The 25,001-nt window shown below is 58.6% G+C and overlaps 2 protein-coding genes across 4 annotated transcripts in view; one reads left to right on the forward strand and one right to left on the reverse strand.

Annotated features, from left to right (window-relative positions):
• The first annotated feature begins 768 nt into the window (after window positions 1–768).
• ZNF335 (zinc finger protein 335) lies at window positions 769–20,774 on the forward strand. 3 transcript variants are annotated; one of them, XM_031034982.2, is made up of 28 exons: window positions 769–920; window positions 1,597–1,847; window positions 3,121–3,361; window positions 4,165–4,242; window positions 4,493–4,792; window positions 4,898–5,023; window positions 5,814–5,960; window positions 7,432–7,684; window positions 7,765–7,942; window positions 8,959–9,071; window positions 9,942–9,960; window positions 10,079–10,195; window positions 10,277–10,353; window positions 10,435–10,595; window positions 11,254–11,486; window positions 12,398–12,491; window positions 12,614–12,708; window positions 16,379–16,638; window positions 17,598–17,709; window positions 17,796–18,170; window positions 18,943–19,085; window positions 19,166–19,320; window positions 19,413–19,516; window positions 19,594–19,671; window positions 19,880–19,963; window positions 20,047–20,112; window positions 20,191–20,272; window positions 20,359–20,774. In XM_031034982.2, the coding sequence occupies exons 2-28, from the start codon at window positions 1,647–1,649 to the stop codon at window positions 20,484–20,486; spliced, it is 4,020 nt and encodes a 1,339-aa protein (XP_030890842.1). In that variant the 5' UTR covers window positions 769–920; window positions 1,597–1,646; the 3' UTR covers window positions 20,487–20,774. The 3 variants fall into 3 exon arrangements, with proteins under 3 accessions (XP_030890842.1, XP_030890840.1, XP_030890841.1); XM_031034980.2 differs by having other exon boundaries at window positions 770–920; window positions 4,895–5,023; XM_031034981.2 differs by lacking the exon at window positions 769–920 and having other exon boundaries at window positions 1,289–1,847; window positions 4,895–5,023.
• A 723-nt stretch (window positions 20,775–21,497) lies between these two features.
• PCIF1 (phosphorylated CTD interacting factor 1) overlaps window positions 21,498–25,001 on the reverse strand; it is an 11,255-nt gene continuing 7,751 nt past the window's right edge. Inside the window, exons 10-16 of the mRNA XM_081832262.1 lie at window positions 24,420–24,654; window positions 23,577–23,749; window positions 23,381–23,467; window positions 23,100–23,284; window positions 22,388–22,481; window positions 22,113–22,288; window positions 21,498–22,033 (exon numbers count right to left, since the gene is read on the reverse strand). Coding sequence (XP_081688388.1) covers window positions 21,805–22,033; window positions 22,113–22,288; window positions 22,388–22,481; window positions 23,100–23,284; window positions 23,381–23,467; window positions 23,577–23,749; window positions 24,420–24,654 — 1,179 coding nt within the window. The 3' untranslated portion in view covers window positions 21,498–21,804. The remainder of the gene's footprint in view (window positions 22,034–22,112; window positions 22,289–22,387; window positions 22,482–23,099; window positions 23,285–23,380; window positions 23,468–23,576; window positions 23,750–24,419; window positions 24,655–25,001) is intronic.

Raw genomic sequence — 25,001 nt, forward strand, 5'->3', positions numbered from 1 at the left:
GACCACGGCACCAGGCTCCCTCACAAAATGATAAATAGGCTTAAACAGAAACTAGTGCCAAAGATGGCATTTGCAGCATCAGGAAGAGGGGCATACCTGAAGGGCTGCTGACCTTTAAATACATCTACATTGGTCTACACGGAGCAAAAGCGGGCTGTGGAGGATGTCTCGACCTCCAGCTCTACTAATGCAACAAATACGTATGAATAAAGTTCACTAAGGGCCGGGCATTGACTCCTCTCCATTTCCCCGAATCCAGCCATCCCACCTGCCTCCGGAGTGCCCTTATGTGACTTCAGGACCAGCCACTTCCCATCTCCGGGCCTCATTTTCCCCATCTGTACAAGGATTATATGTTCCCCTCCTCCCAGGACACATCAAACCTAATTAGGAAGGATTCGATTAGCCTCGATAAGAGCGTTAAGTTATCGGTCAGGAGCCAGGCGAAATGACTAATGTTTATTCCTCTCCGGCCGAGTCAAAACCTCCCGGGCGCCGCACATCCATTGGAGCTGTTCCGGGAAGGGCGTGGTCAGGCCACTGAGGGCCACGCCCCCAGACCGTGGGGCAGCCTTCGCCGCGCCCAACCCTGCGGCCCAGGGAAGGGGGCCCAGCAGTGACGTCACATAACCACGCCCAGTGTAGCCCTCCGCCAAGAGAAAAAGTAGTCCCCAACCCATAGCGGACTGTGTCACCCATACTTGACGACGTATAAAATACTAGACCCTCTCCGGACTGGACCATGGTTCTGAGGCCTCAGGGCAACCTTCTGACACAGCGGAAAGCTGTCTTACTCTGGGTCGGCGTAGGAAGTAGTCCCGGCCTACGGTGGGCCGACGGGTCCCTCCGCAGCGGGGGAAAGAGGATGGCGACCTCGTCGATGCCGGAGTCGGAGAGGAGCGCGGCTACGAAAGCGTTAGGTGAGCATCGGGTAGAGTCAGGTCGCCCCACTGCACCCTGCCGCGAAGTGGGGCCAGACTGCGGGGATAGCCGGCGGCGAGCTCCCGGGCCGGCGGGGCTGTCCGAACAGGGCCCCGGGGTCCCAGGCCCTTTAGTCGCTCTCGCACTTGCCTGAGCGGAAACCCGGCGCCGCCACAAGATGGCGTCGGGCCTGGAGCGCAGGCAGCGCCGGGGACAGCCCCGATTCGCCAGGCCCCGGGACCGTCGCTGTCAGCCCCCTCCGCATGGGAACCAGGGGAGGGGGGAGCGAGCCACTGACCCAGGGGGGCCTGCGGGCTGTACCACCGACCCTGCACCCGGGGGGACTCGGGGGGCCTAAGGGCTGAACCACTGAGCCCGGAGTAGGCTCTTAGAGCGAACCACGCTGGGGGAGTCATGGAGGAGAGACGAGAAGGGTCAAGATTACCGGCCATTGACCACCCTCCCGGGGATGGGAAGGGGTCTAGACTGGGAGGCCAGGCTTCTTGGTCCTGTTTTCCCGAGGCTCATGTCTCTGTACGCGAGAAAGCCTCTCCCCGTCGGAGACTCAGTCTTTGCACCTGCGAAATGGGCACACGGGTGCAGCTGGGTGGGCCGTGGTTGCCCGGGCCGGGGAGGAGGCCCACCTGTTCCAGCCCGCGTCACCTCCTCTCGCAGAGTGAAGGATCCAGACCCTGCGCCTCCCTGTCAGGCGGCTCCCCGAGCCGATGGAGGAGAACGAGGTGGAGAGCAGTAGCGACGCGGCCCCGGGGCCTGGCCGGCCCGAGGAGCCCTCTGAAAGCGGCTTGGGCGTGGGCACCTCTGAAGCGGTGTCGGCCGACAGCAGCGACGCCGCGGCGGCTCCGGGGCCGGCGGAGGCCGACGACTCTGGCGTGGGGCAAAGCTCCGACCGCGGCAGCGGCTGTCTGGTATGGACCGGGCTGGCCGGCGTGGGTGGAGGCAAGGACCGCAGGCAGCGTGCCTGGCAGCCAAGGGAAGCAGCCAGAAAGGCTGGCTTGTAACTAATCCTTGTTTTTGGTTTACTGTGTGTCAGGCACCGCGCCAAGCCCCTAACATGGATTTTTCATTTAAGCCTCATACCTCGCAAGGCATATATCACTCTTTTGCACTGCAGGGAAGGAAACCGAGGCACAGAGAGCCGACAGAGCCAGGATTCAAACCTACGCTGTGGTCTTACCCACTCCACTACCCACTGTCCTCACTCTTTGGTTCAAGTCTTGGCTCTACCTCTGATTCACCGGGAGACCTCTTTGAGCCTCATTCTTCTGTCTGTAAAATGGAGCAGGAATACCTGCCTCGGAGGAAATACTCTTGGACACGTTCTGTAAAACTATCATTTCCTCCTGGCTCTCTGATCTTGGACAAGCTACCCTACTTCTAGCTCTCAGTTTTCTCATCTGTAAAGAGGGAATGATAAATATATCTGCCTCAATAGGGTTTTTGTGAGAATTAAATGAATTAATACATGCAAAGCAAAACCGTGCTCAGCACATAGTACGCATTCAGTAAGTATTAGTCATTACTGTTGTCATTACCTGCAAGATAATGACTTCCGAGGCATCATGGTATAGAGCTGCCCAACGATGGACCCCCTTTTGGGGTCCAAGGGTTTCCTTAATTCAGCAAAGATGGGCCTGCCCAGCTTGTGCTGAACTCTGGGGATACAGCAAGGGACAAGACAGATGTGGGCCTGGCCCTTACAGAAAGTACAGTCTGACCTAGGAGACGTTATGCTACAGAGTGAACCATGATGAGGGGACACAGGCGACTGTAGCACCAAGGACAGAGAGGTCCTGGTTTGGCCGGGGGGTCAGGGTTGGCTTTCTAGAAGAGGTACCAGCTAAAGGTGGTGAGAAGGCTGGGTAGGAATTAGCTGGGAAGCATTTCAGGCAGAGGGAAGGGCTAATTGAAAAAGGCCCAGTGAAAACAGCTCTTTGAGGCTGTGTATGGGTGTGGGGATTATGCGACCTCTTACCTGACCAGAGCCGGAGACCCTGGAAATTGTTCTTTGGTGGCTCTGTGACTAGAAGGCATGTACTGGTCATCAGTGGGCCTGATGGTGTGGATGGCTCCACTCACCATGTTTTTGGGCCAGGGAGCTCGATCTAGTGGGTGGCAGGCAACCTGCCCTGCCCCATCATGGCTCCTAAAATGCCTCTCTCCTTGTTTCTTGTCACCCAGGAGGAAGTGTCTGAGAGTAGCTCGAGCACAGATCCCTTGCCTCATGGCTACCTGCCTGATTCATCTTCTGTGTCCCATGGGCCAGTGGCAGGGGTTACAGGTGGCCCCCCAGCCCTGGTGCACTCCAGCGCACTCCCAGACCCCAACATGCTGGTGTCTGACTGCACGGCTTCTTCCTCGGACCTGGGCTCGGCCATCGACAAGATCATCGAGTCCACCATCGGGCCGGACCTAATCCCGAGTGAGTCCGGCAGAGGGCAGTGGGAGTCGGCCCACAGGGATTTCCTGCAGGGTCCAGCAGAAGCAGCTGCACAAACTTAGGCAAATAACCCTACCACTCTAAATGTGTCACGTGGGAACAGTAGCCCCTGTCTTGTAAGTGAGGTGAAGATTTAATGGAACAGTGTAGTATGTGCTTGGCACGTGATAAACACTGAATAAACATAGAAACAATAATACCTAATTTTGTACTGGGGTTTGCTCTAAGCACTTTACATATAGTATCTCATTAATCCTCACAGTCTAGATGAGAAATCTGAGGTACAGAGGACCCACTGAGACCAGCAAGGTTGGGCCATAGGCTCAGATGGTCTGACTCCAGAGTCTGTACTCATGAGTTACCACACTGTACCCTCTATTACCAATGGTGTGTGTAAAGGCCATAGACTTGGAAAAGCCTTCAGGTGGTGTGGGAAGCCAACCCTGAGAAAGTGGTGCAGGGGCTAGGCCTTGACCTTGGGGGAGTTTGGAGACGGGGAGGGGGACTCTGCAGGTTTTAGTGGTCAGAGGTGGGGCAGCCGGGGTAGCCATGGCATCTCTGCGACTGTAGGCCAGCTCCTGGGCCAGCCTGTCACACCAGACCTCCCAACAGCCCAGCTCTGGGCAGAGGTGCACGGGCAGCAGGTACAGGGTGCAAGTGAGGCTCGGGGTGGTGGGGGGGGGCAGTGCAGCTGGATCATAGTTGGTGCAGGTGAGCCAGAGTGAATGTGGACAGTGACAGTTGTCATCGTCAGCTAGGACTCCCCTCCCTACATCTCTGCCCAGGCTGTATCACCGTAACCAGTGCTGAGGATGGCGGGGCCGAGACGGCACGGTACCTGATCCTGCAGGGCCCAGACGATGGTAAGACCCCAGGCAGCAGACCCAGGAAGCCCTGCAGTGGGTGAGGGAGTTGGAGAGGGAGGCTCTGCCACAAACTCAGTGTGTGGACTTGGCAGCTCGTCCGCTGCTCTGGGCCCCACTTTCCCCGCCGTCACTCTGGTGGGGAGTTGGGTTCTAGGATCTCTGGGCCTGCCTGGGAGGGGCGGCCGTCGCTCGTGGCCCATGTTGCCCTCCACTTCCCCTCCACTCTGATGCCCTCACCCACCCCCAGGTGCCCCCATGGCCTCGCCGATGTCCAGTTCCACCTTGGCCCACAGCCTGGCAGCCATCGAGGCCCTGGCTGATGGCCCCACATCCACGTGCCTAGAGCCACCGGAGGAGGCACGGGGTAGGCCCAGCTCCCCCACGCAGCCGCCCCCGGGCTCTGGCGCCGAGGAGCCAGACCTGCAGAGCCTGGAGGCCATGATGGAGGTGGTGGTGGTCCAGCAGTTCAAGTGCAAGCTGTGTCAGTACCGGAGCAGCACCAAGGCCACGCTGTTGCGCCACATGCGGGAGCGGCACTTCCGACCAGGTGCACTGACCGCAGCCTGGCCGCTGGGCTGCGCGCAGTGGGGGCAGTGGGGGGGGGTGGCCGAGAGCCAGACGTGGCGAGCTTCTCTGATCTTCGCCGCAGCAGCTGCAGCTGGGAAGAAGGGGCGTCTGCGGAAGTGGGGCACCTCAGCCAAGAGCCAGGAGGAGGAGGGGCCAGAGGAGGAAGATGACGACGACATCGTCGACGCCGGCGCCATTGACGACCTAGAGGGTAGGCCACTGTCGCTCCCGGGCATGCCACCACCGCACCCATCTCCAGATACTGACCTGCCTCTGGCCCACGCGGAGGGCTGGGAAAGAGGACTTGGCACAGATTCAGCCCCGCAGGTGCCTCCAGTGTAAGACAGGAGTCGGGGCTCTGGGGTCAGGACCTCTGTGTGCGGTTGTGCAGGCTGTGCACTGAAAAAGAGCACCACATCTAAGAGGGCCACATTCACATTTGTCCAGCAGAAGCAGAAGACCAGCCACACGTACTTTTTGTTGTAGCCGTATTTAAAAAGGTTAAGAGAGAAATTTAATCATGATTACCAGTGGGTTATTTTATTTTCTCTTTTTATTCTAGCGTTTTGAAATCCAGTAGCTCAGTGTAGAGCAGGCGTAAGTGCTCAGTGGTCATATATGGCTAGCGGCTCCCACCCTGGGGAGCACCGTCATCAGAGTTTGTAGATTTGAGTGCTTCTTCCAACTGTTTTCTAACAGTGGCTATAAAGTGTCTAAAGGAGGGGGCATCTTTTTCTAGTTCACATAGTGGTGCTGTCTGAGTTAGCGTTAGGAGTCAGGAAAGGTGTAGAGAAAGGGTTGCAAGGGCTTGGAGAGAGGCGCTCAGAGTCAGCCAGGGGAGGTCAGGAGGGCTTCTGGAGGAGGCATCACTGGTAGGTGGGCTTGGAGGAGAAGTAGGCAGGGATGGGAAGGGGGCCTCTTCCCAGGGAAACCAGGCCAGGGGTCAGGGCTGAAAGGGCGGGTCCAGGACTGATGCCCACCTTCTCTTGCGGTCCCCACAGAGGACAGTGACTACAATCCGGCCGAGGATGAGCCCCGGGGCCGGCAGCTACGTCCTCAGCGCCCTACTCCCAGTACGCCAAGACCCCGAAGGAGACCTGGCCGGCCTCGGAAGCTGCCTCGCCTGGAGACCTCAGACCTCCCAGACGGTGAGAGTCGGTCGTAGGTGGGGCCGTGCGAGTAGGGCTGAGGGGTGGCCTCATTCCCTGCTTCCTTCTGTAGAGCCTTGGGGAGTGAGTGTGCCAGGCAGGGGGGACCCGCAGGCCTCCTCACAAAGGGCCAGCCCTCTCGGACCGAGCTTGAGAAGCCCTGACTTAAGAAGCGATACGTCAGCTTTGTATCCTCGGTGGTAAGGTGTCTTACAGCACAGGAGAAGTGTGAACCTTTATAACTAAACCAAGAAGATCAGTTTTAAGTATGATGCCTGAAATGAGAACGAGTCTGAGGCCTGAAACTGTCCAGGGAGCACTGGCTTGGAGCATTACTGGCTGGGGACTAGAAAGGCCCACGGGCATGATGGCTCTGTCACCTACTAGCTATGTGACCCAGAGCGTGGGACTTTGCCTCTTGAATCCCCTGTCCCCTTTCTGTGAATGGAGGTGACAGCACCTGCCTTTCAGAATTGCTTTAAGGTGTAAATACAAAAATACATGGTAGCTGTCTTTGTATATGTGGTCTGGGGGAGATCATTACATTTTTTTAGCATCCTTTTTAAAATAGCTTCGTACTAAGATCTATACGGGAAAGCGCACGTACCCGAAGCGCCGAGCTTAGGGAGCTCTGAGAAGGGGGATGCACCTGCACAGCCAGCAGCCCCGTCGAGAAGATGGTACCAGCATGGTCTAGATCACTTCTCATTTTTTTTTTTTAAAGATTTTATTTACTGATTTGAGAGAGAGTGAGTGAGTGAGCACAAGCCAGGGGAGGGGTGGGGCAGAGAGGCAGAGGGAGAAGCAGACTCCCCGCGGAGCAGGGAGCCCGATGCGGGGCTCCATCCCAGGACCCCGGGATCATGACCTGAGCCGAAGGCAGTCGCTTAAACAACTGAGCCCCCCAGGCACCCCACGTTCCATTTTTAAAACATTACATTGGAGTACTGTTGATGTTTTTGAATAGGTAACACATTCAGATTGTTCAGACTTCTAGAGGTTGTGAGCGTGTACGGTGATGTGGTGTCTCCTCCCTTCCTCCCATCTGCCCTCCAGCCTCCCAGTCTCCCTAGGGAAGACCAGTGTTAAAGTACCTGCTGTCACTGCCAGACTCTAGAATGTTCCCGTGAGGTCACTAGCACAGCAGTTATCCTCTCCACTTGACAGATGGGAAAATGAGACTCGGGCCGGAGGCTTTGCCCGAGGATGCACGGACGTCCCGTGTCCGGGGCTCAGCCGGCGTGCGGGCCTCTCGAAAGGCTGCTGCGGGCCGTCGGGCGGGAGCTGTGCAGGCAGGGGGCCAGCTGCAGGGCGGGCCTGCGTCCATGCCGCCTGCACCTGTCCATCACCTGACGTGCCCATCGGCGGCCTGTGACCGTGTTTGAGGGAGATGTTTTGGCTGGCCCCTGGCACACCTGTCCACATCCGTCCTGGTGTATCCGTGGCTGATCTGGGATCATGTCCATGGCAGGTGTGGAAGGAGAGCCTCTAGTGAGTTCCCAGAGCGGACAGAGCCCTCCAGAGCTCCCGGAGCCCGAGGCACCCAGCTCCTCGGGCCCAGGATGCCTGGTTGCCCTGGGCAAGGCCGACAGGGCCCCCGTGGACCCCAGCGTGAGCCAGTCAGATGCGGAGAACGCGGCCCCCTCCTGCCAGGATGAGCCCGCCGCTCCGCCCCGCCGCCGGGGCCGACCCTCCAGGCGCTTCCTAGGCAAGAAATACCGCAAGTATGTAGAGCAGGGACGGGCTGGGGGAGACCGCCGGCGGCGCGGCCCAGCCAGACCTCTCCCCAATGCCCTCCTGGCAGGTATTATTACAAGTCTCCCAAACCGCTCCTGAGGCCCTTCCTGTGCCGCATCTGTGGCTCCCGCTTCCTGTCCCACGAGGACCTGCGCTTCCACGTCAACTCCCACGAGGCCGGGGACCCCCAGCTCTTCAGGTGCCTGCAGTGTAGCTACCGCTCCCGCCGCTGGTCCTCGCTCAAGGTGTGGAGCGGGGGGGGGCGGGGCCCTGGGACAGAGGCGAGGGCTGGCGGGCAGTGCCAAGAGGGAGTGGCGCTCACGGGCCACTGGCCGGCACCCTCCTGCTTCGCGGGGCCCGTTAAGTGGCATGCCACCGTGTACTGAAGGAGTTCAGGTGTGGGCACCACGGGCACTTGTGCAGGCTGCACACTGCGTGGTGGTGTCTTGTCCTCAGAGGTGCTGTGCACGGTGCACACAGCAGAGCTTTGCGTGATCACCACACACTTTGGCAGATGGCAGTAAAACCGGTCCTGTGGTTCTGTCTCGTTCAGTGTGTTAGAAAGTTTCCCGGTAGATGGCAGTACTGTGTCTCAAGGAAGGAGTTCCTTTTTACACCATTTACCCAAAAGTGCCAGTGGGCTTGCTGCAACCCTAAGCCGTTTTTTATCCAGCACCCGGGCCTGGTAGGCATGCTCGAGTTTCACACTCACGCAGCCCGAAGAGGTTGTAGGTATCAATAGGCCCATTTTACTGACCCAGGAAACTGTGGCTTGGCTTGGCCCAAGTAAGGCAGAGAGCTGGCCGTCATGGGCAGTAGGGGCTACCTGAACCACAGGCCAGAGCCCCTGTGCTTTCTGCACACAGTTCTTCCTCCCTCAGCCAGGCCCGTGACCTGGAAGGTGTTCTCGGGAACTCTGCTGGGGGAGGGTTGTCCCCGAGTGGGGTGGGGAGGATGGAGGCTCTAGAGCCATGTTGCTTGGGTTTGGCTCCAAGCTCCGCCATTCACAGAGTCACTCGGTGCCGAGGTCACTTCCCTCTGAGCCTCAGTTTCTGCGTCTTTCAGATGGTGAGCCAGCCCAGGGCCTGGTGCAGAGTAGGTGCCCTTGTTGGGGAGAGTCCCCAGCCCTCATAGGCTCCGGCCCTTGCAGCTCGCCCTTGTTCTGGGAGCCCGCTCCCACGGCAGCTCTAAGGCTGTGGGCACAGGTTGGGGGGTGCAGGGGAGGCCAGCCCAGCCCACCATCCATTCACCTCTGTCCTAGGAGCACATGTTCAACCACGTGGGCAGTAAGCCCTACAAGTGTGACGAATGCAGCTATACCAGCGTCTACCGGAAGGACGTGGTCCGGCACGCAGCCGTGCACAGTCGAGACCGGTCAGTGCATGGGGGTGAGGAGCGGGGACGGGCCGGGGCGGGAAGTGGAGGCCCACCACAGCCGTGTTTCCCCCTTACTGAGCACCTGCCCCGGGCCACCCCATTGGCAGCACGTCACAGACTGCTGTTCATCCCAGCTCACTTGGCTCAGAGCAACAGCAGGGCCTGGAGGGCTCTTGTTCTGTCTCTTCCCTGCCGTGAGCTTTGTAAGATGGGGACAGTCATTGTTGAGGGGATTAAAGGGAATTGTCTACCTATAAGGGAGCTCAGGAAATCATCTAAAGGCCTTATAGACTCCCAACTCCCAGAGCACGGACAGAGCACACACAGGACAGATGGGCAGAGGAGCAAATCCTTAGAGGCCCTGTGATTGCTCAGAGTTGTCATTAGACCTGCAGCTTGAGGAAGGAGTTTACTCCTCTTGGGGTGCAGTGTGAGCAGAGGTTGGATACAGGAATCCATGAGGGCAGTGACTTTCAAACTGTGCTTGTGGGAAAGCCTGCTCTCTACGATGCTTATGGGTTTTCTTTAAAAAAGGCGGGGCAGACGGGGGTGGGGGGAAGGAGGTAAGATTATGGACACCAGTTCGAACACCTGGTTCACCAACTCTTTTTCTGCAGGAGTTCTCAGGGCCTTTAAAATGCACGTTTTGTGACAAAGAAAGGAAGAAGGCACCATTCTAGAATTTATTTACAGCGTGCCTCTTAGCATTTTCTAGTGAACTCCACTTGGGGAAAGCCTGTTCTGAGAGAAGGGCTTGGCTGGGCAGTAGGGACACTCATAGCTGAGACTGGGTCCGGTTAGCGTGAGAAGGTTTGAGGTGGGCTTGGGGAAGCAACGGTCTGACTCCTATGCCTTTCTGCCTCCCAGGAAGAAGAGACCAGATCCGGTGAGTCTGGGGCCCTGGCCCAGGGAGGGAGCCTGCTTGAGGGCCGCTTGTGAGGGTGGGGGCAGGAGGTGAGGTCTCACTCTCTGTCCTCATCTGGTTCCTTCTTGTCCCTTCCCAGGCCCCGAAGCTGAGCTCCTTCCCTTGCCCTGTGTGTGGCCGTGTGTACCCGATGCAGAAGAGACTCACGCAGCACATGAAGACACACAGCACGGAGAAGCCCCACATGTGTGACAAGGTGGCTGGCGCCAAGGGCCGGGGGCAGGGTGAAGGGGTCTCCTTAGGCAGTTCCCCATCTAACTCACTCTACTCCTCACAGTGTGGAAAGTCCTTTAAGAAGCGCTATACTTTTAAGATGCACCTGCTCACGCACATCCAGGCTGTCGCCAACCGCAGGTATATCCCCAAGGAGCCCCCGGGGCTGGAGCACCCCACCCCACCCTGTTGCTGAGCTTCCCTCCCTCTCACCATCTCCAGGTTCAAGTGCGAGTTCTGTGAATTCGTTTGTGAGGACAAGAAGGCACTACTGAACCACCAGCTGTCCCATGTCAGTGACAAGCCATTCAAGTGCAGCTTTTGCCCCTACCGCACCTTCCGGGAGGACTTCCTGCTCTCCCACGTGGCTGTCAAGCACACAGGTCAAGCCCGCCCCGCCCCACCGTGGGGAGCCCTTAGCTCTCCCTGCCCCCAGTCGCAGGCTCAGCGCTGTCCTCTTCCTCCCCCTCCGCAGCCCCAGCCCCGGCTGCTCAGTTGTAAGGGACCCTGCCCTGGAGGTGTCACCCCCTCTCCTCAGCTCTGCGTGGTCATGGGCCACCTTGCCCTGTCTGAGCCTTCCTTGGCTGTGAAAGGGGCGTCAGGAGTACCTACCATGTGGTGGTTATAAAAGTGAGCTGTGTTCCGCAAGCCCTGTCTGCTGGGTGCTGGATGGAGGCCCCGCCCTCGCGCATGCAGAAGGCGCACAAAACAGTTGATTCTCTCTCCTCCTTGGTGCCCATGCCTCTGATGGGCATGTTGGGGGAGATCAGACACGCTGTGGGGCCGATTCCCGTCGACCTGGGGGAGATGATTGGTAAGAGAAGCGGGTGGTCCTGTGACGTGAAAAGGAGACACTCGGAGGAAGGCTGTGAGTGCGGGAGGTGGGCCCGGTCCCCGTCCGGCCTGGCCCGCCCGAACGAGCTACAGCACGTGCTCGCCCAGCTCCCGGCCGGGAGACGGTTGGAGAGGTCGCGGGGCCCGTGGAGGGCTTCCTGGGGTGGCCGGGGGGGAGCCCAAGCGTCCGTCCGCCTGTGCCCACAGGGGCCAAGCCCTTTGCCTGCGAGTACTGCCACTTCAGCACGCGCCACAAGAAGAACCTGCGCCTGCACGTGCGATGCCGGCACGCGAGCAGCTTTGAGGAGTGGGGGCGGCGCCACCCCGAGGAGCCGCCTTCGCGCCGTCGCCCCTTCTTCTCTCTGCAGCAGATTGAGGAGCTGAAGCAGCAGCACAGTGCGGCCCCCGGACCACCCCCCCGCTCCCCGGGACCTCCTGAGGTGAGCTCAGCCAAGCAGGCAGAAGGGGCTGGGGGGCATGGGCCAGGATGACCGTGTCCTGTCAGCTTTCCCGTCCCCAGCATCCTCATTGGCATGTTGGGGACAAGAAAATGGTCCCTGCCTCTCCGGCTGTGGTAAAGGGCAGATGAGGTCACAGGCCTGTCCACCCTAAGCTCAGAGTGGGAGTGGCTTTCCAGTGGCAGGAACAGAGAATGAGATCTCAGTAGCTTAACTGTGGTCATAGTTTATTATTCTCTCAAAAATGAGTCCAGAGGTCAGCAGCCCAGGGCTAGTGTGGCAGCTCCATGGCCAGTCATCAGGGACCAAGCTCTCTCAATATTTTTTCCCAGCCATCCTAGGCATATGACTTACATCTTTGTGGTTGCCTCATGGTCCAGGGTAGCTGCAGGAGCTCCAGCCTTCTAGCCACATCCCAGGCAAGAAGCAGGAGGAAGGGATGGGAGAAAGGCAAAAAGGAAGCCTGCCATTTCTCCATCTGTCTTCCCTCTGAACTTAACCAGAAGCTCCTGCTTAGCCACAAGGCCACACTTGACCTAGCTGCGAGGCAGGCCGAGAAGGATAGTCTCATAGTTGAGGACATTGCCTCCCCCTCCCGTTCCACAAGAGGTGGACCACGACTATGTCCTGGTAGAACACAGGCTCCCGCGTCAGTCTTGTGTTCAGATCCCAGTTCTACTTACTAGCTGTGGAGTCGTAGCCATTTGCTCCGCTTGTCTGAGCCTCGGTTAGTTCATCAGTAGCACTGAGCTGAGAAATACCCTGAGACGTAGTTGTGTGACGATGAAACAAGCCAACGGATGTAAAGCGCCTGACCCGAAGGAGGTGCTTGGCAGTCAGTGCTTGCATCCGAGCTGCCCCCTCTCAGGCTTGGCCACATCCCCACCCCGCAGATTCCCCCTGAGGCGGCACCTTTCCAGGCACCCGAGACCCCCCCACTGCTCTGTTCGGACACGCTTGGTGGCGCCACCATCATCTACCAGCAGGGTGAGCTCTGAGGGAAGGTGGGAGCCTGGGCAGCTGGGGGCAGGGGCAGGCCTCCTGCTGGGGCCCCACGGAGGGAGAGGGGGCGGTGGGCCGTTCTCAGGCTCAGGTCTCACCCAACCCAGGCGCTGAGGAGTCCACGGCAATGGCCACACAGACGGCCTTGGATCTGCTGCTGAACATGAGCGCCCAGCGGGAGCTGGGGGGCACAGCCCTGCAGGTGAGCCGCCCAGGCCGCCGCCTCGCCTCGCCTCCCCTGTGCAGCCACCTTTGGTGCCCGCTCCGCACTGGACACTGGGAGGGGAGGAGGGTGAAGAGGCAGATGCGCCCTACCCTCGGGGCACCCCCACTTAGCCAGGAGACTGTCCGCCAAAACCCCAGGAGCAGACGCGGAGGAGGGGGGCCAGGGAGGTCAGAGGAGCTCCCGCTCAGCTCGAGTCCCCCGCGACCTCTGCCAGGTCGAGTGGTTAGCGCCGCCCCTGTGGCTTCTGAGGCGCTGTTCGGGCGCAGGCTTCCCAGCTCTGCAGCCACCCAGAGCTTCCCATCTAGCCTGGCGCCCTCACCCGGTGACGCCTCCCACAGCCGGGGGGCGGGGTGGGGGGGCGGCCAGGCCCAGGCCTCTGTCCGCTCTGGCCTCTCTTGGCCTGCAGATCCTCCCCGAGCTCCTCAGGACTTCTCCCTCCCCCCAGCCGCCCGCCCCCGCTCCTCTGAGGCCAGAGAGCTTTGTGAGCCCCTCCTGTCTCCGAGCCTCGTGAAAACATGTCGAATCTGTGTTTGAGATGATAAATTCCAAGAACTTGGAGCAATAGCGAGCCACGGGGCTAGAGGACAGACACAACTCGGTGGAGGTGGGAGCCTGGTGTCAGACCTGGAGAGCTTCCTAGGATTACAGTAGTGCCTTTGGTGGCATATAGAAGTTGTACGTTTTTTTTTTTTTTAAGATTTTATTTATTTATTTGACAGAGAGAGACACAGCGAGAGAGGGAACACAAGCAGGGGGAGTGGGAGAGGGAGAAGCAGACTCCCCGCAGAGCAGGGAGCCTGATGTGGGGCTCGATCCCAGGACCCTGGGATCATGACCTGAGCTGAAGGCAGACGCTTAAGGACTGAGCCACCCAGGCGCCCCAGAAGTTGTACATTTTTAGGTAGTTAAATCAATCTTTTATGGTTTTTGCCTTAGATATCCTCCCTAGAAAGACCTCCTTCGCCCTAAGATAATATGACCATTCATTTGTATTTCCTTCTTAGAGTTTCGTTTTTTACACTTAAATCTTTACCTGGAATTTATTTTTGGTGTATGTAGAAAGGTAGGGGACTTTACTTTTTTTCCCAAAAGTTATCCAGTGCAGTATATGAAATAATCTTCCCCAGTGGTTGGAAATGCCCACTTTTCAAGTTCTAGATTCCGCCGTATACAGACAAGGTCTGTTCTATTGCTCTGTCTGCTGTTCTCGTGCCAGTACATCATGCATTTTTTTTCTGATTACAAAAACATATGTTTGTAGAAAAAACCATATAGAACATTAGGAAATGTTCTATACAGAAAGTGAAAGTCCTTAACATCCCTCCCATCCCAACTGTTAATGGGCTAATAAGCATTTCTCCAGTTCTGTCCGTGTACACAGTAACACAGGGACATTGTGTTCCTTAAAAAATGGGATCACAGGGCCACCCGGGTGGTGCAGTCGGTTAAGCATCCGACTCATGGTTTCAGCTCAAGTCATGATCTCAGGGTCATGAGATAGAGCCTCCCATTGGGCTCCGTGCTCAGTGCAGAGTCTGCTTGAGATTCTCTCTCCTTCTGCCTCTGCCCCTTCTGCTTGCATGTGCATGCGCTCTCTCTCCCTCAAATAAATAAATCTTAAAAAAAAAAAACGGGATCACATGATTCATGCTCCTCCGTAGCCCACTTTTCTTCACTGGGCAGCATGTGCGGTACGGTCTGGCCTGTGCACACAGACCTCCTCTCCCTGTCGTTCCCACGTTACGTTTCCACGTCCTTCTGTCGTCCCAATGTTGTAGGTCATGCAATCCTTTATTGGTGGTTGGTTGTTTCCAATTTCTAATCAATCAAAGGCAGTGCTTCGGTGCACATATATTTCAGGTGGTCCTAAACGTTTTTTAGTTAAAAAAAAGCCTCCTAGAAGTAGAATTGGTGGGTCTGAAGGTATGAAGCCTGAGAGAGATGCTGGTTTATGTGACCACTGCTAGAGCGTGTCTCCCTACATCTTTGCCAACACTGGGTGCTGGGTGTCTCCAATCTTTATAAATCTCATCCACGTAGTAGAAGTGTATTTCATGGTCTTTTAAGTTTTTTTTTTTTTTTAAAGATTTTATTTATTTATTTATTAGAGAGTGAGCGAGAGAGAAACAGCATGAGAGAGGAGAGGGTCAGAGGGGGAAGCAGGCTCCCCGCCGAGCCGGGACCCCGATGTGGGACTCGATCCCAGGACCCTGGGATCATGACCTGAGCTGAAGGCAGTCGCTTAACCAACTGAGCCACCCAGGCGCCCTTAAGTTTTTATTTATTTAAGTAATCTCTACTCCCAGTCAGCATAGGGCTTGAACTCCCAACCCCAAGATCAAGAGTCACATGCTCCTCTGAGCCAGCCAGGTGCCCCTCATGGTCTTAATTTATAATTTTGTGACCATAAATGAGATTGAACTACTTTCTGTATGTTCATAGACCATTTATTTCTTCTCTGACTTACCTGTTTGTGTCCTGTGTCGGTTTTCCTATTAGTCCTTTTTTTTTTTTTTAAGATTTATTTATTTGACAGAGCGCGCACATGCATGGAGCGGGACGGTGGGTGGTGCAGAGGGAGAGGGAAAGAGAAACCTTAGCAGACTCCCCACTGAGCACAGAGCCCAACGCAGGGTCCGATCCCATGACCCCAAGATCACAATCCAAGCCGAAACCAAGAGTGAGACGCTTAACCAGCTGCGCCGCCCAGGTGCCCCTATTGGTCTTTTTTATTATCACTTTGCAGAGGCTCCTTGTATATGAAGGAGACTCCCCTTTTCTCTCTCGTATGAATTGTTAAATACCACATTTCTTTGTTTTCTGATTTCAGTTTATGGTTTGTTTTGCTGGTTAGAAAAAAATCTTCCCAGCCCAGAGCATAAAAATACTTATCCACATTTTCTCTTCATATTTGTAGTTTTTTATTACATTTCATGGGGCACCTGGGTGGCTCAGTCCTTAAGCATCTGCCTTCGGCTCAGGTCATGGTCCCGGGGTCCTGGGATCGAGCCCCACATCGGGCTCCCTGCTCGGTGGGAAGCCTGCGTCTCCCTCCTCCACTCCCCCTGCTTGTGTTCCCTCTCTTGCTGTGTCTCTCTCTGTCAAATAAATAAAAAATAAAAATTAAAAAAAAAAAGATTTATTACATTTCAGTCATTAATCCATTTGAAGCGGACTTTGGAGTAAGATGTGAGGTCAAGTTCTTTTTTTCTTAAATGGTTTGCCGCTTGTCCCTTTACCCTAGGATTTCTCGGTCTTGGCCTTCAGTGGCAGATAGTTCTTTGTTGTGGGAGCCATGCTATTCGTTGCGGGGTGGGTAGCCGCATCCCTGACAGGTAACCCCGAGGTGCCAGGACCACCCCCCTTCCAAGTGTGACCAGTGAATGTCTGCAGACATTGCCCAGCTGCCCCTGGAGGGCAGTATTGTGCTACCCTGGTCTTGTTAAGTTTACTTAGTTCCAGTTGCTGGGTGGGGCTTAGAGAGTCAGAGTGTGCTTTAGAAAGAACACACAGTTGGGGCTGTACAAATGGGTGGTGGCAGCACTGGGTCGCCCGGGTGTGGGTAAGCTTTGAGGTAGAGAAGGGCCCTGAACACCAGCCCCTCTGCCACAGACCCTGCTCCTGATGCCCACTGGGTCCATTACAGGTGGCCGTGGTGAAGTCCGAGGACGTGGAAGCAGAGTTAGCATCCCCTGGTGGGCAGCCCTCCCCAGCAGGTGCCACTCCGCAAGTGGTAACCCTCCACGTGGCCGAGCCGGGGGGCAGCGTGGCAGCAGAGAGCCAGCTAGGCGCCCCTGACCTGCAGCAGATCACCCTGGCACCTGGTCCATTTGGTGGGCCTGGCTACAGCGTCCTCACGGCACCCCCTATGGAGGAGGGGACATCAGCTCCTGGCACGCCTTACAGGTGAGACCTGCTGCCTGCAAGGCCCCCTTTAGTCATTGATCGGCATGCTGGGAGGCCTCAGATAAGGGCCCTGCCCACCGGAGCCTAGGGGCAGGAGGCAAAAATCCTAATACGTGTAACATAATTAGCCATAGGAATCGTATCTTTCTCAGGAGGTTGGAAGCTACTAATTTTTGCCCACTTAGATGTTCCAGGCACTGGACGTTCGGATCTCACCTAAACCATTCCCGTGAGATCCACGTTTCTCTCAGTTTACAAGTGAGAAAATAGGCCAGGGACATTGAGTGACTTGCCTGAGGTCAGAGAGGCAGTAAGCGAGGAGTCGACCCCTTGGTTCTAAAGTCACGTGCTCTTTGTTCTGGGTGATCCTGAGGGGTTGTCCATTCTGAGCTTCGTGGCAAGCTCAGGCTCGTCGCCGGCACTGGAGGCCTGGCAGCCGCACTTGGCTTCCTCTGCACTGAGCAAGTTCGGGGCAGAAATATTTGTATGCTCCCTGAACTCCGGGGCCGTCTGAGAAAGCCCTTAATCCAAGCACTGAAGCGCCACAGTGTGTGGCTGGGATAGGAATCCAGATCCCTGGGCAGCCGGCGGGCAGCCCAGTCTCAGCGTCTGCCATCTGCTCTTGGTCTTTGGGTACTTGCCAGGCCTGCCCCGCCCCCCACCCACTGGCCCTCCTGCTGCCGCACTTGGCCAGACCTGGGCTGGACCCCTGGGGCTCTCCGCCTCACTGCCGCCCTGCCCTTCGGAGGAGCCGGATGACTACTGTTGAGCAGGACGATACGTTGGACCTGTGGTCACTGTTTACGGAAGAGACAGTTGAGGTTCAGCTAGAATTCAGACCAGGGAGTCCACCTGTGGTGGCAGTCACCCCCTCAGTTGATGACTTTCTTGGGGAAGGGGACGCCTTTGGCCTTCTGTCCCCTCCTAGAATTCACTCCTCCCGTCTTCGGTGCTCACAGTGAGGAGCCCCCAGGGGAGGCAGCCCAGGCTGTGGTTGTGAGCGACACCCTGAAAGAAGCTGGCACCCACTACATCATGGCAGCCGACGGGACCCAGCTGCACCACATCGAGGTGAGGCTTGGGGTACCAATCCCTCCCCCATTTCTCATCCTTCCCCAGTCCTGCCTAGTACCTCACGCTCCCCCGTCTCTCTACAGCTGACTGCAGATGGCTCCATCTCCTTCCCAAGTCCGGATTCCCTGGCGTCTGGAGCCAAGTGGCCCCTACTACAGTGTGGGGGGCTGCCCAGAGATGGCCCTGAGCCCCCATCTCCAGCCAGGACCCACCGGGTGGGAGACCCGCAGGGCTCTGCCTCCCCACCTCCTGTGGCCAGCAAAGCCCTGAGCCTGGGAGTGCCGCCGTCGCCACCGTCCGCAGCCACGGCCTCCTCCAAGAAGTTTTCCTGCAAGATCTGTGCTGAGGCCTTCCCTGGCCGAGCAGAGATGGAGAGTCACAAACGGGCCCACGCCGGGCCTAGTGCCTTCAAGTGCCCCGACTGCCCCTTCAGTGCCCGCCAGTGGCCCGAGGTCCGGGTAGGTGCCACCCCCGTGCCTCCCCTCACACTCATTCGGCCACTTGTTTGTGTAACAGACCTTAACTGAGCACCCCGAGCCAGGCCCTCTCCCCCTTCTAGGGTCACAAAGGATTCCGTGAGGTCTCAGCGCTCAGTCTGGTGGGGAACCATCCAGACACGGTGACTGATGCCCCAGTGTCCCTGGTGTGAACAGAGTGCAGACAGCAGAGCAGACAGGAACGGGCCGTGTGGGCTTGGGGTGCTGGTGCTGGCCGACCCGGGCCCAGAGGGGCAGAGGCGCAGGTGCGGTGGCAGGAGGCGTGCTTAGGGAAATGCAAGTTGGAAAAGGAAGCGGGAGAGCGCAGGGTACGAGGAAGGTGGTGGAAACAGTGTGGAGAAGGTGAGGAGGGCAGGTTCTGGACGGGAGTCCTTCCCCCAAGGATTACCGTTTGCAGACCCAGAATCCTCACAGCAGCTCGGTGACGGGAGCAGAACCCGGAGCCCTAGAACGTCGGGGCTGGGAGAGCCCTTCAGAGGTTCCCTCATCTGAACCTGAATCTCGCGTTTACGCGGGGTAAACGGAGTCTGGGAGCAGGGACAGGATTTTCTAAGTGACCTAATGGCGGGGGCCCGGGACTTGTTCTCTCCCCGCATACGGCAGCACCAGATCTCGGTCTGGTTTGTACCGGCGCAGCTCCCGTCCCCCTGTGGACAGATTCCCAGACAGCCCCGTCCGTGAGGTGCTGTGTGCCCGCCCAGCCAGCGCCCCCGCCTCTGCCCCCCCCCCGCAGGCGCACATGGCGCAGCACTCGAGCCTGCGGCCCCACCAGTGCACCCAGTGCAGCTTTGCCTCCAAGAACAAGAAGGACCTGCGGCGGCACATGCTGACGCACACCAACGAGAAGCCCTTCGCGTGCCACCTCTGCGGGCAGCGGTGAGGCGGAGGACAGGCGTGCGGGGGCTGCTGGGCATGCGTGATGGGGCCGCCCCTGAGCCTTTTCCCCCTCTCCTCAGTTTCAACCGGAACGGGCACCTCAAGTTCCACATCCAGCGGCTGCACAGTCCTGACGGGAGAAAGACGGGGACCCCGACTGCCCGGACCCCAGCCCGGACCCCCACCCAGACCATCATCCTGAACAGTGACGAGGAGACGCTGGCCACGCTGCACAGTGAGCTGCCCCTGGGGGACCAGGGTGGGGGGCCGGGGCCTTGTCAGGTTCCACCCGAGTCCCTGCGTGAGCACCCTCCCCTCTGTGCCCAGCTGCTCTCCAGTCCAGCCACGGGGTCCTAGGCCCAGAGCGGCTACAGCAGGCACTGGGCCAGGAGCACATCATCGTGGCCCAAGAGCAGACCGTGACCAATCAGGTGAGCGCCTGGGCTGGGAGGTCACAGGCCGGGGTGGGGACACAGAGCCGAGGCTGGAGCTGGCTTGGTCCTGGCAGGAAGAAGCCACCTACATCCAAGAGATCACCACCGCGGACGGCCAGACAGTACAGCATCTGGTGACCTCTGACAACCAAGTGAGCACCCGGGCCAGCACTGCCCTGCCTCCGCCTGCCCCCAGGCCCTGCTTTGGGGAGGAACAGTACTTTCCAAACCACCCGTCCCCGGGTCCGTGCTTGCAGCTGCCATCATTCATGCTGGGTGTCCCTGGGCCCCTGCTCGGTCTTCCTCGCTAAGCTCCCGGTTCAAGGTCTCAGCACATGCCTTTCCTCCACCCTTCTCCAGGTACAGTACATCATCTCCCAGGATGGAGTCCAACACCTGCTTCCCCAGGAATACGTGGTGGTTCCAGAGGGCCATCACATCCAGGTAGGCCAGGCCTGAGCGGGAGTGGGGACTGAGGGCAGGGGCGTACAGCCTCCTTGGTCGTCACGTTGCCTTCCTCCCTCCAGGTACAGGAGGGCCAGATCACACACATCCAGTATGAACAAGGGGCCCCTTTCCTTCAGGAGTCCCAGGTAGGACCTTTGGGGGGATCAGAGGGAGCCGGGGCACAGCCCCTCCAAGGCCAGATCTCATTGGCTTCTCCACTCTAGATCCAGTATGTGCCTGTGTCCCCAGGCCAGCAGCTGGTCACACAGGCCCAACTGGAGGCCGCTGCACACTCAGCTGTCACAGGTATGGGACGGGAGCCTGATGACCATGGGGACCCAGGCCGAGCTTCTGGGGCCTATGGCTCACTGTCCTCTCCCCTCCCCTGGCAGCGGTGGCTGATGCTGCCATGGCCCAAGCCCAGGGCCTGTTTGGTGCAGAAGAGGCGGTGCCTGAACACATCCAACAGCTGCAGCATCAGGGCATCGAGTACGACGTCATCACCCTGACTGATGACTGAGCCCCGAGGGCCCAACGCAGACCGTGGATGTTGGGGCCAGCCGGGGTGGGGGTTGGGGGGACCCGCTGGGACTCACGTCCCTGTTCCACCTAGGGTCTCCAGGCACTGAGCAGCCGGTATGCTGTCACTCTGAGAGAGCCAGACCTGTGCTGCTGGGTTTAGGGGACAACCGTGGGCCCCAGCCAGGACATGCTGGGTGCCCTAGCCTGCAGGCAGGCTTTGGGGAGAGAAATTTATTTTTGGTTGGACCCACTGGCCCCTCAGTCTCAATAAAGGGACCAGAGTCCAGTCCTGACCATCTTACTTTTGTCCGCAAGGACTTGGGAAATGGAAGGAAGGAGGAGCATACAGCTCACGAGAGCTGCCTAGCCCCACAGTGCAGCCCACCCTGCCTCTGTAAAGTGTGGCGGCCCAACGGCAGGGCAGGCCCGTGGGGCAGAGGCCCGATACTGGGAGAGATTGCTGAGCTGGTAAGAAACCACCCCCCCCCCCCCGAGCACCTTCAGACCTCCCTCCCTTCTCCTGGACCCCAGAAGAACATCTGCTCCCGGCCTAGAGGTCCTCAGAGGGCAGCACAGCCAGCTGCCAGGGTAGAAGACTATACCCTGAAGCCCATGGTGGCCCAGAGCCGCCCCTCCTACTGACCCTGGGCCGTGAACCCCAGCTGGCTGCCCCCTCACTGTGGCGGCTCTAGGTCGAGCAGGAGTCTTGCTCTCTGCCTGGGCACAGCCCCCAGTCCTCTGCTCCCTGGAGGGTAGGAGTGCAGGCCTGGCTGTGGGAGTCTGGGGCCTGCAGATAGATGATGCAGGGCTGTGGACTCCAGACTTGCTAGACACAGAGACCACCAGAGATCCAGTTGTGGGGCCAGCAGGGCGAGAAGTTAGACACTGGAGCCCTGCGTTGGGGTGTGAAGGCCCAGGGGTCATAAGAAGGTGAGCCTGGATGTAGAGGGTGTGGTTCCAGGACTAGCTCAAGGTTCTCTGCCTTCTCGGCCCTCAAGACCCTCACGCATTCTTAGGGGGGTTTCTGTATTTCCTTTTACAAATGAAACGATGGTGATAAGATAGTAGGGATTGGGGGAGGACGGGGAAGGGATGGGACCTATTTACACGGGAGATGGAGTGAGTTTGAGGTGAGGAGTTGGGGGATCGGGCAGGGAGGGGGAGCCCTGGCAGAGGCATCATCTTCCTATGACACTGGCAGCCTGAGTCCTGCTGCCACCTCAGGGGGAGGGTCCTGGGGTCTGCTCAGCCCCAAGAGGCCTGAGTCCCAGCAGTCCACACCAGCGCCCTGGGGCTCCTCCTCCCCGCAGGATGTGTTAAGTGGGGTGAGGCTCGCGGCTAGGGCCCTGTTCGCGACCCGAGTCCCGGTCCTTGTTCTCTGAGCAGGAAGCGGAGGAGCCAGAGCCGTGGCTGCGCCCTGACTGCCGGTAGGCGGTACTCAGCTCCTGCAGCCGCTCTGGCGTCGGCCCCCACTTGGCAAAGCCAGGGTCGTTCTGTAGGAAGAGCACGGCCGTGTTGTGGACAGCCTTGTAGTGCATTTCTTCCCTGTGAACAAAGGAGCAGCTCAAGGTGGGGCTCAGCCTGGCGTGATTGCCGCCCCCCCATGCCCTCCCCGGGCACCCACTTCTTGCAGACGTGCTGGGAGCCACTGCGGTACTCGTGCTCGAAGGCAGGCAGGACCAGCTGGTGGCGTTTGAAGCGGCTCTGCTCCATGCGGGTGAGCGCCGGCGTGGGGGGTTCTCGCCACTCGGGGATGAACACGATGAAGGACAGGGGCTCTGGTGAGCTCTCGAGCAGTTTCTACGGGAGGGGGCACGGGGTGGACATCAAAGGCTGCCCACCAGGTGGCTGGCAATCCTGCTTGCCACCCCCACCCCCCACCTGCAGCAGCACACCCACCTCAAAGTGAGAGACCATGGCATCCATGAGCTCCTCGCAGAACGGAGGGTTGGCCTCAAAGGAGCCACTCAGCGGGGAGAAATCCAGACAGGGCCTGGGGACAGAGGTGAGCATCCTAAGTTGTCGAGCATCCTAAGCACCCCACGTTGTCAAAGGGGTGGGCCCTTGTCGGGCCCTGGGCCAACACGCATCCCTAATTTCATCCTGGGACAAGATGTGGCCGACCCCATTGAAGGGCTGAGGATGGAGAGGCTCAGGCTTGGCAGCCAGGTCCACCAAGCCACTTAGTGGAAGGGCTGGGGCTCAAACCCAGTTCGGACTCAGCACTCACCGCGGCACAGGCCCCAGCCAGGAGGTCCCCAGGTGCTGAGCCAGCCCTCTTGTTGTCTCAGGCCTGTCTCCTCTCACCCGTGCTCACTGCCCTCCACCCTCCCGTGGTAGTGTGAATTACCACTTCCCGTGCCTCTCCGTGCCTGGACCAACTCGCCGAGAAACCCACAGGCTAGGGCAGGGGCTAGCACAGGCTCCCGCGAGTACAGCGACCAGTCCAAAGTCACACAGCTAGCAAGGGGTGAAGGCAGGGACTACACCCAGTACCGCCCGATTCCAAAACCCTAAAGCATTAGGAAGTAGCCAGCCCAGGTGGCATCTCTGCTCTAGAGGAGCCCCTATCGGGCCTGCACAGAAGGGCCCAGCAGCCCCCGGCCCTCACCCGCGGGAGCCAAAGTAGCCGTCCGTGTCCGGGAAGGCGGAGCAGTACTGGCGGAAGTAGCAGTTGAGCGGCGAGGCGAAGCACTCAAAGCTGACGCCGAAGAGCCGGTGGAGGGCCTCAAAGACGTGCACGGGCAGCGATCCCTGCAGGCCTGTCCCCTCGTAGAGGCCCACGCCAAACATCATCTGCACAGTGGCCGCCGTCAGCCTCCGGGGCTCACCCCCCCCCCCCCGTCCCCCTCCAGCGGAGCGCTCCCCCCCGCCGCTGCCCCAGGCCCATACCTGGTACCGGCGGAGGAGACACCAGACGCGGGGCAGGAACCTCTCAAAGGCGGCGTCGTCAATGCAGCTGTAGCGGTAAAGCAGCCACTGCGGGGCAGAGAGCGGTCCTCCGACAGTGCTCCCTCCCTCCCTCCCCGCTGGCCACCTGCTGCGGACACTGGCTCCTTCTGCCTTCTCCCTTCACCCCAGCTCTTACCAGCTTGCTGAAGTAGTTGCGGCTGACCTTGACCATCTCTCCCTTATACCGGATGCAGACCACGTTATTCTCCATATGCATCTCCACGCTGGGCATAGGGGGCGCGGACACGGCCAGCCGCACCGGGTAGCAGTACACCAGGCGGGGCTCCACTCCTGGGGCCTCCACCTCCTCTGTGGGTAGGGAGAGCAGTGAGGGGCCACCCTGCCTCGGCTCGGCTCACTCGCAGTGCTTACTGCGTGCTGGGGCCTTATGTGTGTCCCAGCGACCGGGGTAATGTGAGTCTCGTCCCACAGAGGAACAGAATGCAGCTCAGACGGTTTCGTAACGGCGTTAACAGCCAGGAAGTCAGCAGGGGCAGGAGCTGGTGGCCTGGGTCGACGTGCTCGGGACTGGCACAGGCCCCCAGCTGGTCAGACAGGAGGAGGAGAGCTGCATAGCTCTCCTAGGGACTGCGGTACCTTATTTAGGGAGCTCTCTGGGCCAAGCTTGGCTCAGAGTTACCCGAGTACATGTATGAGCTGTGGCCAGGCACAAGAGCGCGGTGTGGGGAGACGGGGGCTTGCAGAGAGCAGGTGCCAACGCACGTCCGCCCAACTGCTGACCCCCGGCCTGTCTGCACCACCTGGCTCTCCTTTTCCCAGCTCTTCTCCAGTTCCTAGAGGAGGGCTGGAATCCCCGAGCCCAAGGATAGCAGGTCCTGCCCCAGACACTGCTGGGGGAAACAAGACTTCCCCAAAGCAGCCTGCAGCCTGGAGGCTCAGCCTCGCTTGTCCCCTCCGTCAGGGCCCAGGAAACAGAGTTGATGGCCTCACAGCTGGCTCCCTGCCGTTGGCTTCCTACCTGGGATGTTGTTTTCTTTGAGGATGGCAAGGTGCTTCTCACGGATCCGCTTGACATACTCCAGGGAGATGTGGTAGATCTTACTACAGATGCCCTCCACGGAGTCCTTGGCCGCGGCGGACACATGGGGGCCGCACTGCCTTCGCAGGTGCTCCAGACGGTCCTGGAGGAGACACCCCCGATCAGGGCTCCGGGGCACCGGTGGGGGAGGGCTGGAGGCGTCCAGCAGTCCTTGTTTTCAAACACGGCTACTTAACTAGCTGTGTCACTTAGACAAGTCCCTTGGCATCTCTGAATCTTACTCCTCAACTGTTAAGGGAACACAAAATACTTACCGGATAAGACAGTTTGAGTATTAAATATGATCATTCCCATTGAGGGCTTAACCAAGCCCCTGGCATACAGCAAGTGTCCAATAAATGCCAGCACCTCTAGTGGGGGTTACACTGTGCCAGATCCCATGAGAATTGCTGGGGAAACAGACAAAGCAGGCACAGTCCCCGCTTATAAAGCATTTGCCATCTACTAGGGAGAAGAGACCATTACAAAAAGGGGTCCTTGGTCATTGCAGATTTGAGATCT

Source organism: Leptonychotes weddellii, chromosome 10 (genome assembly GCF_054177405.1).
Source record: "Leptonychotes weddellii isolate Sample4059 chromosome 10, ASM5417740v2, whole genome shotgun sequence".
Classification (NCBI taxonomy): Eukaryota; Metazoa; Chordata; class Mammalia; order Carnivora; family Phocidae; genus Leptonychotes; species Leptonychotes weddellii.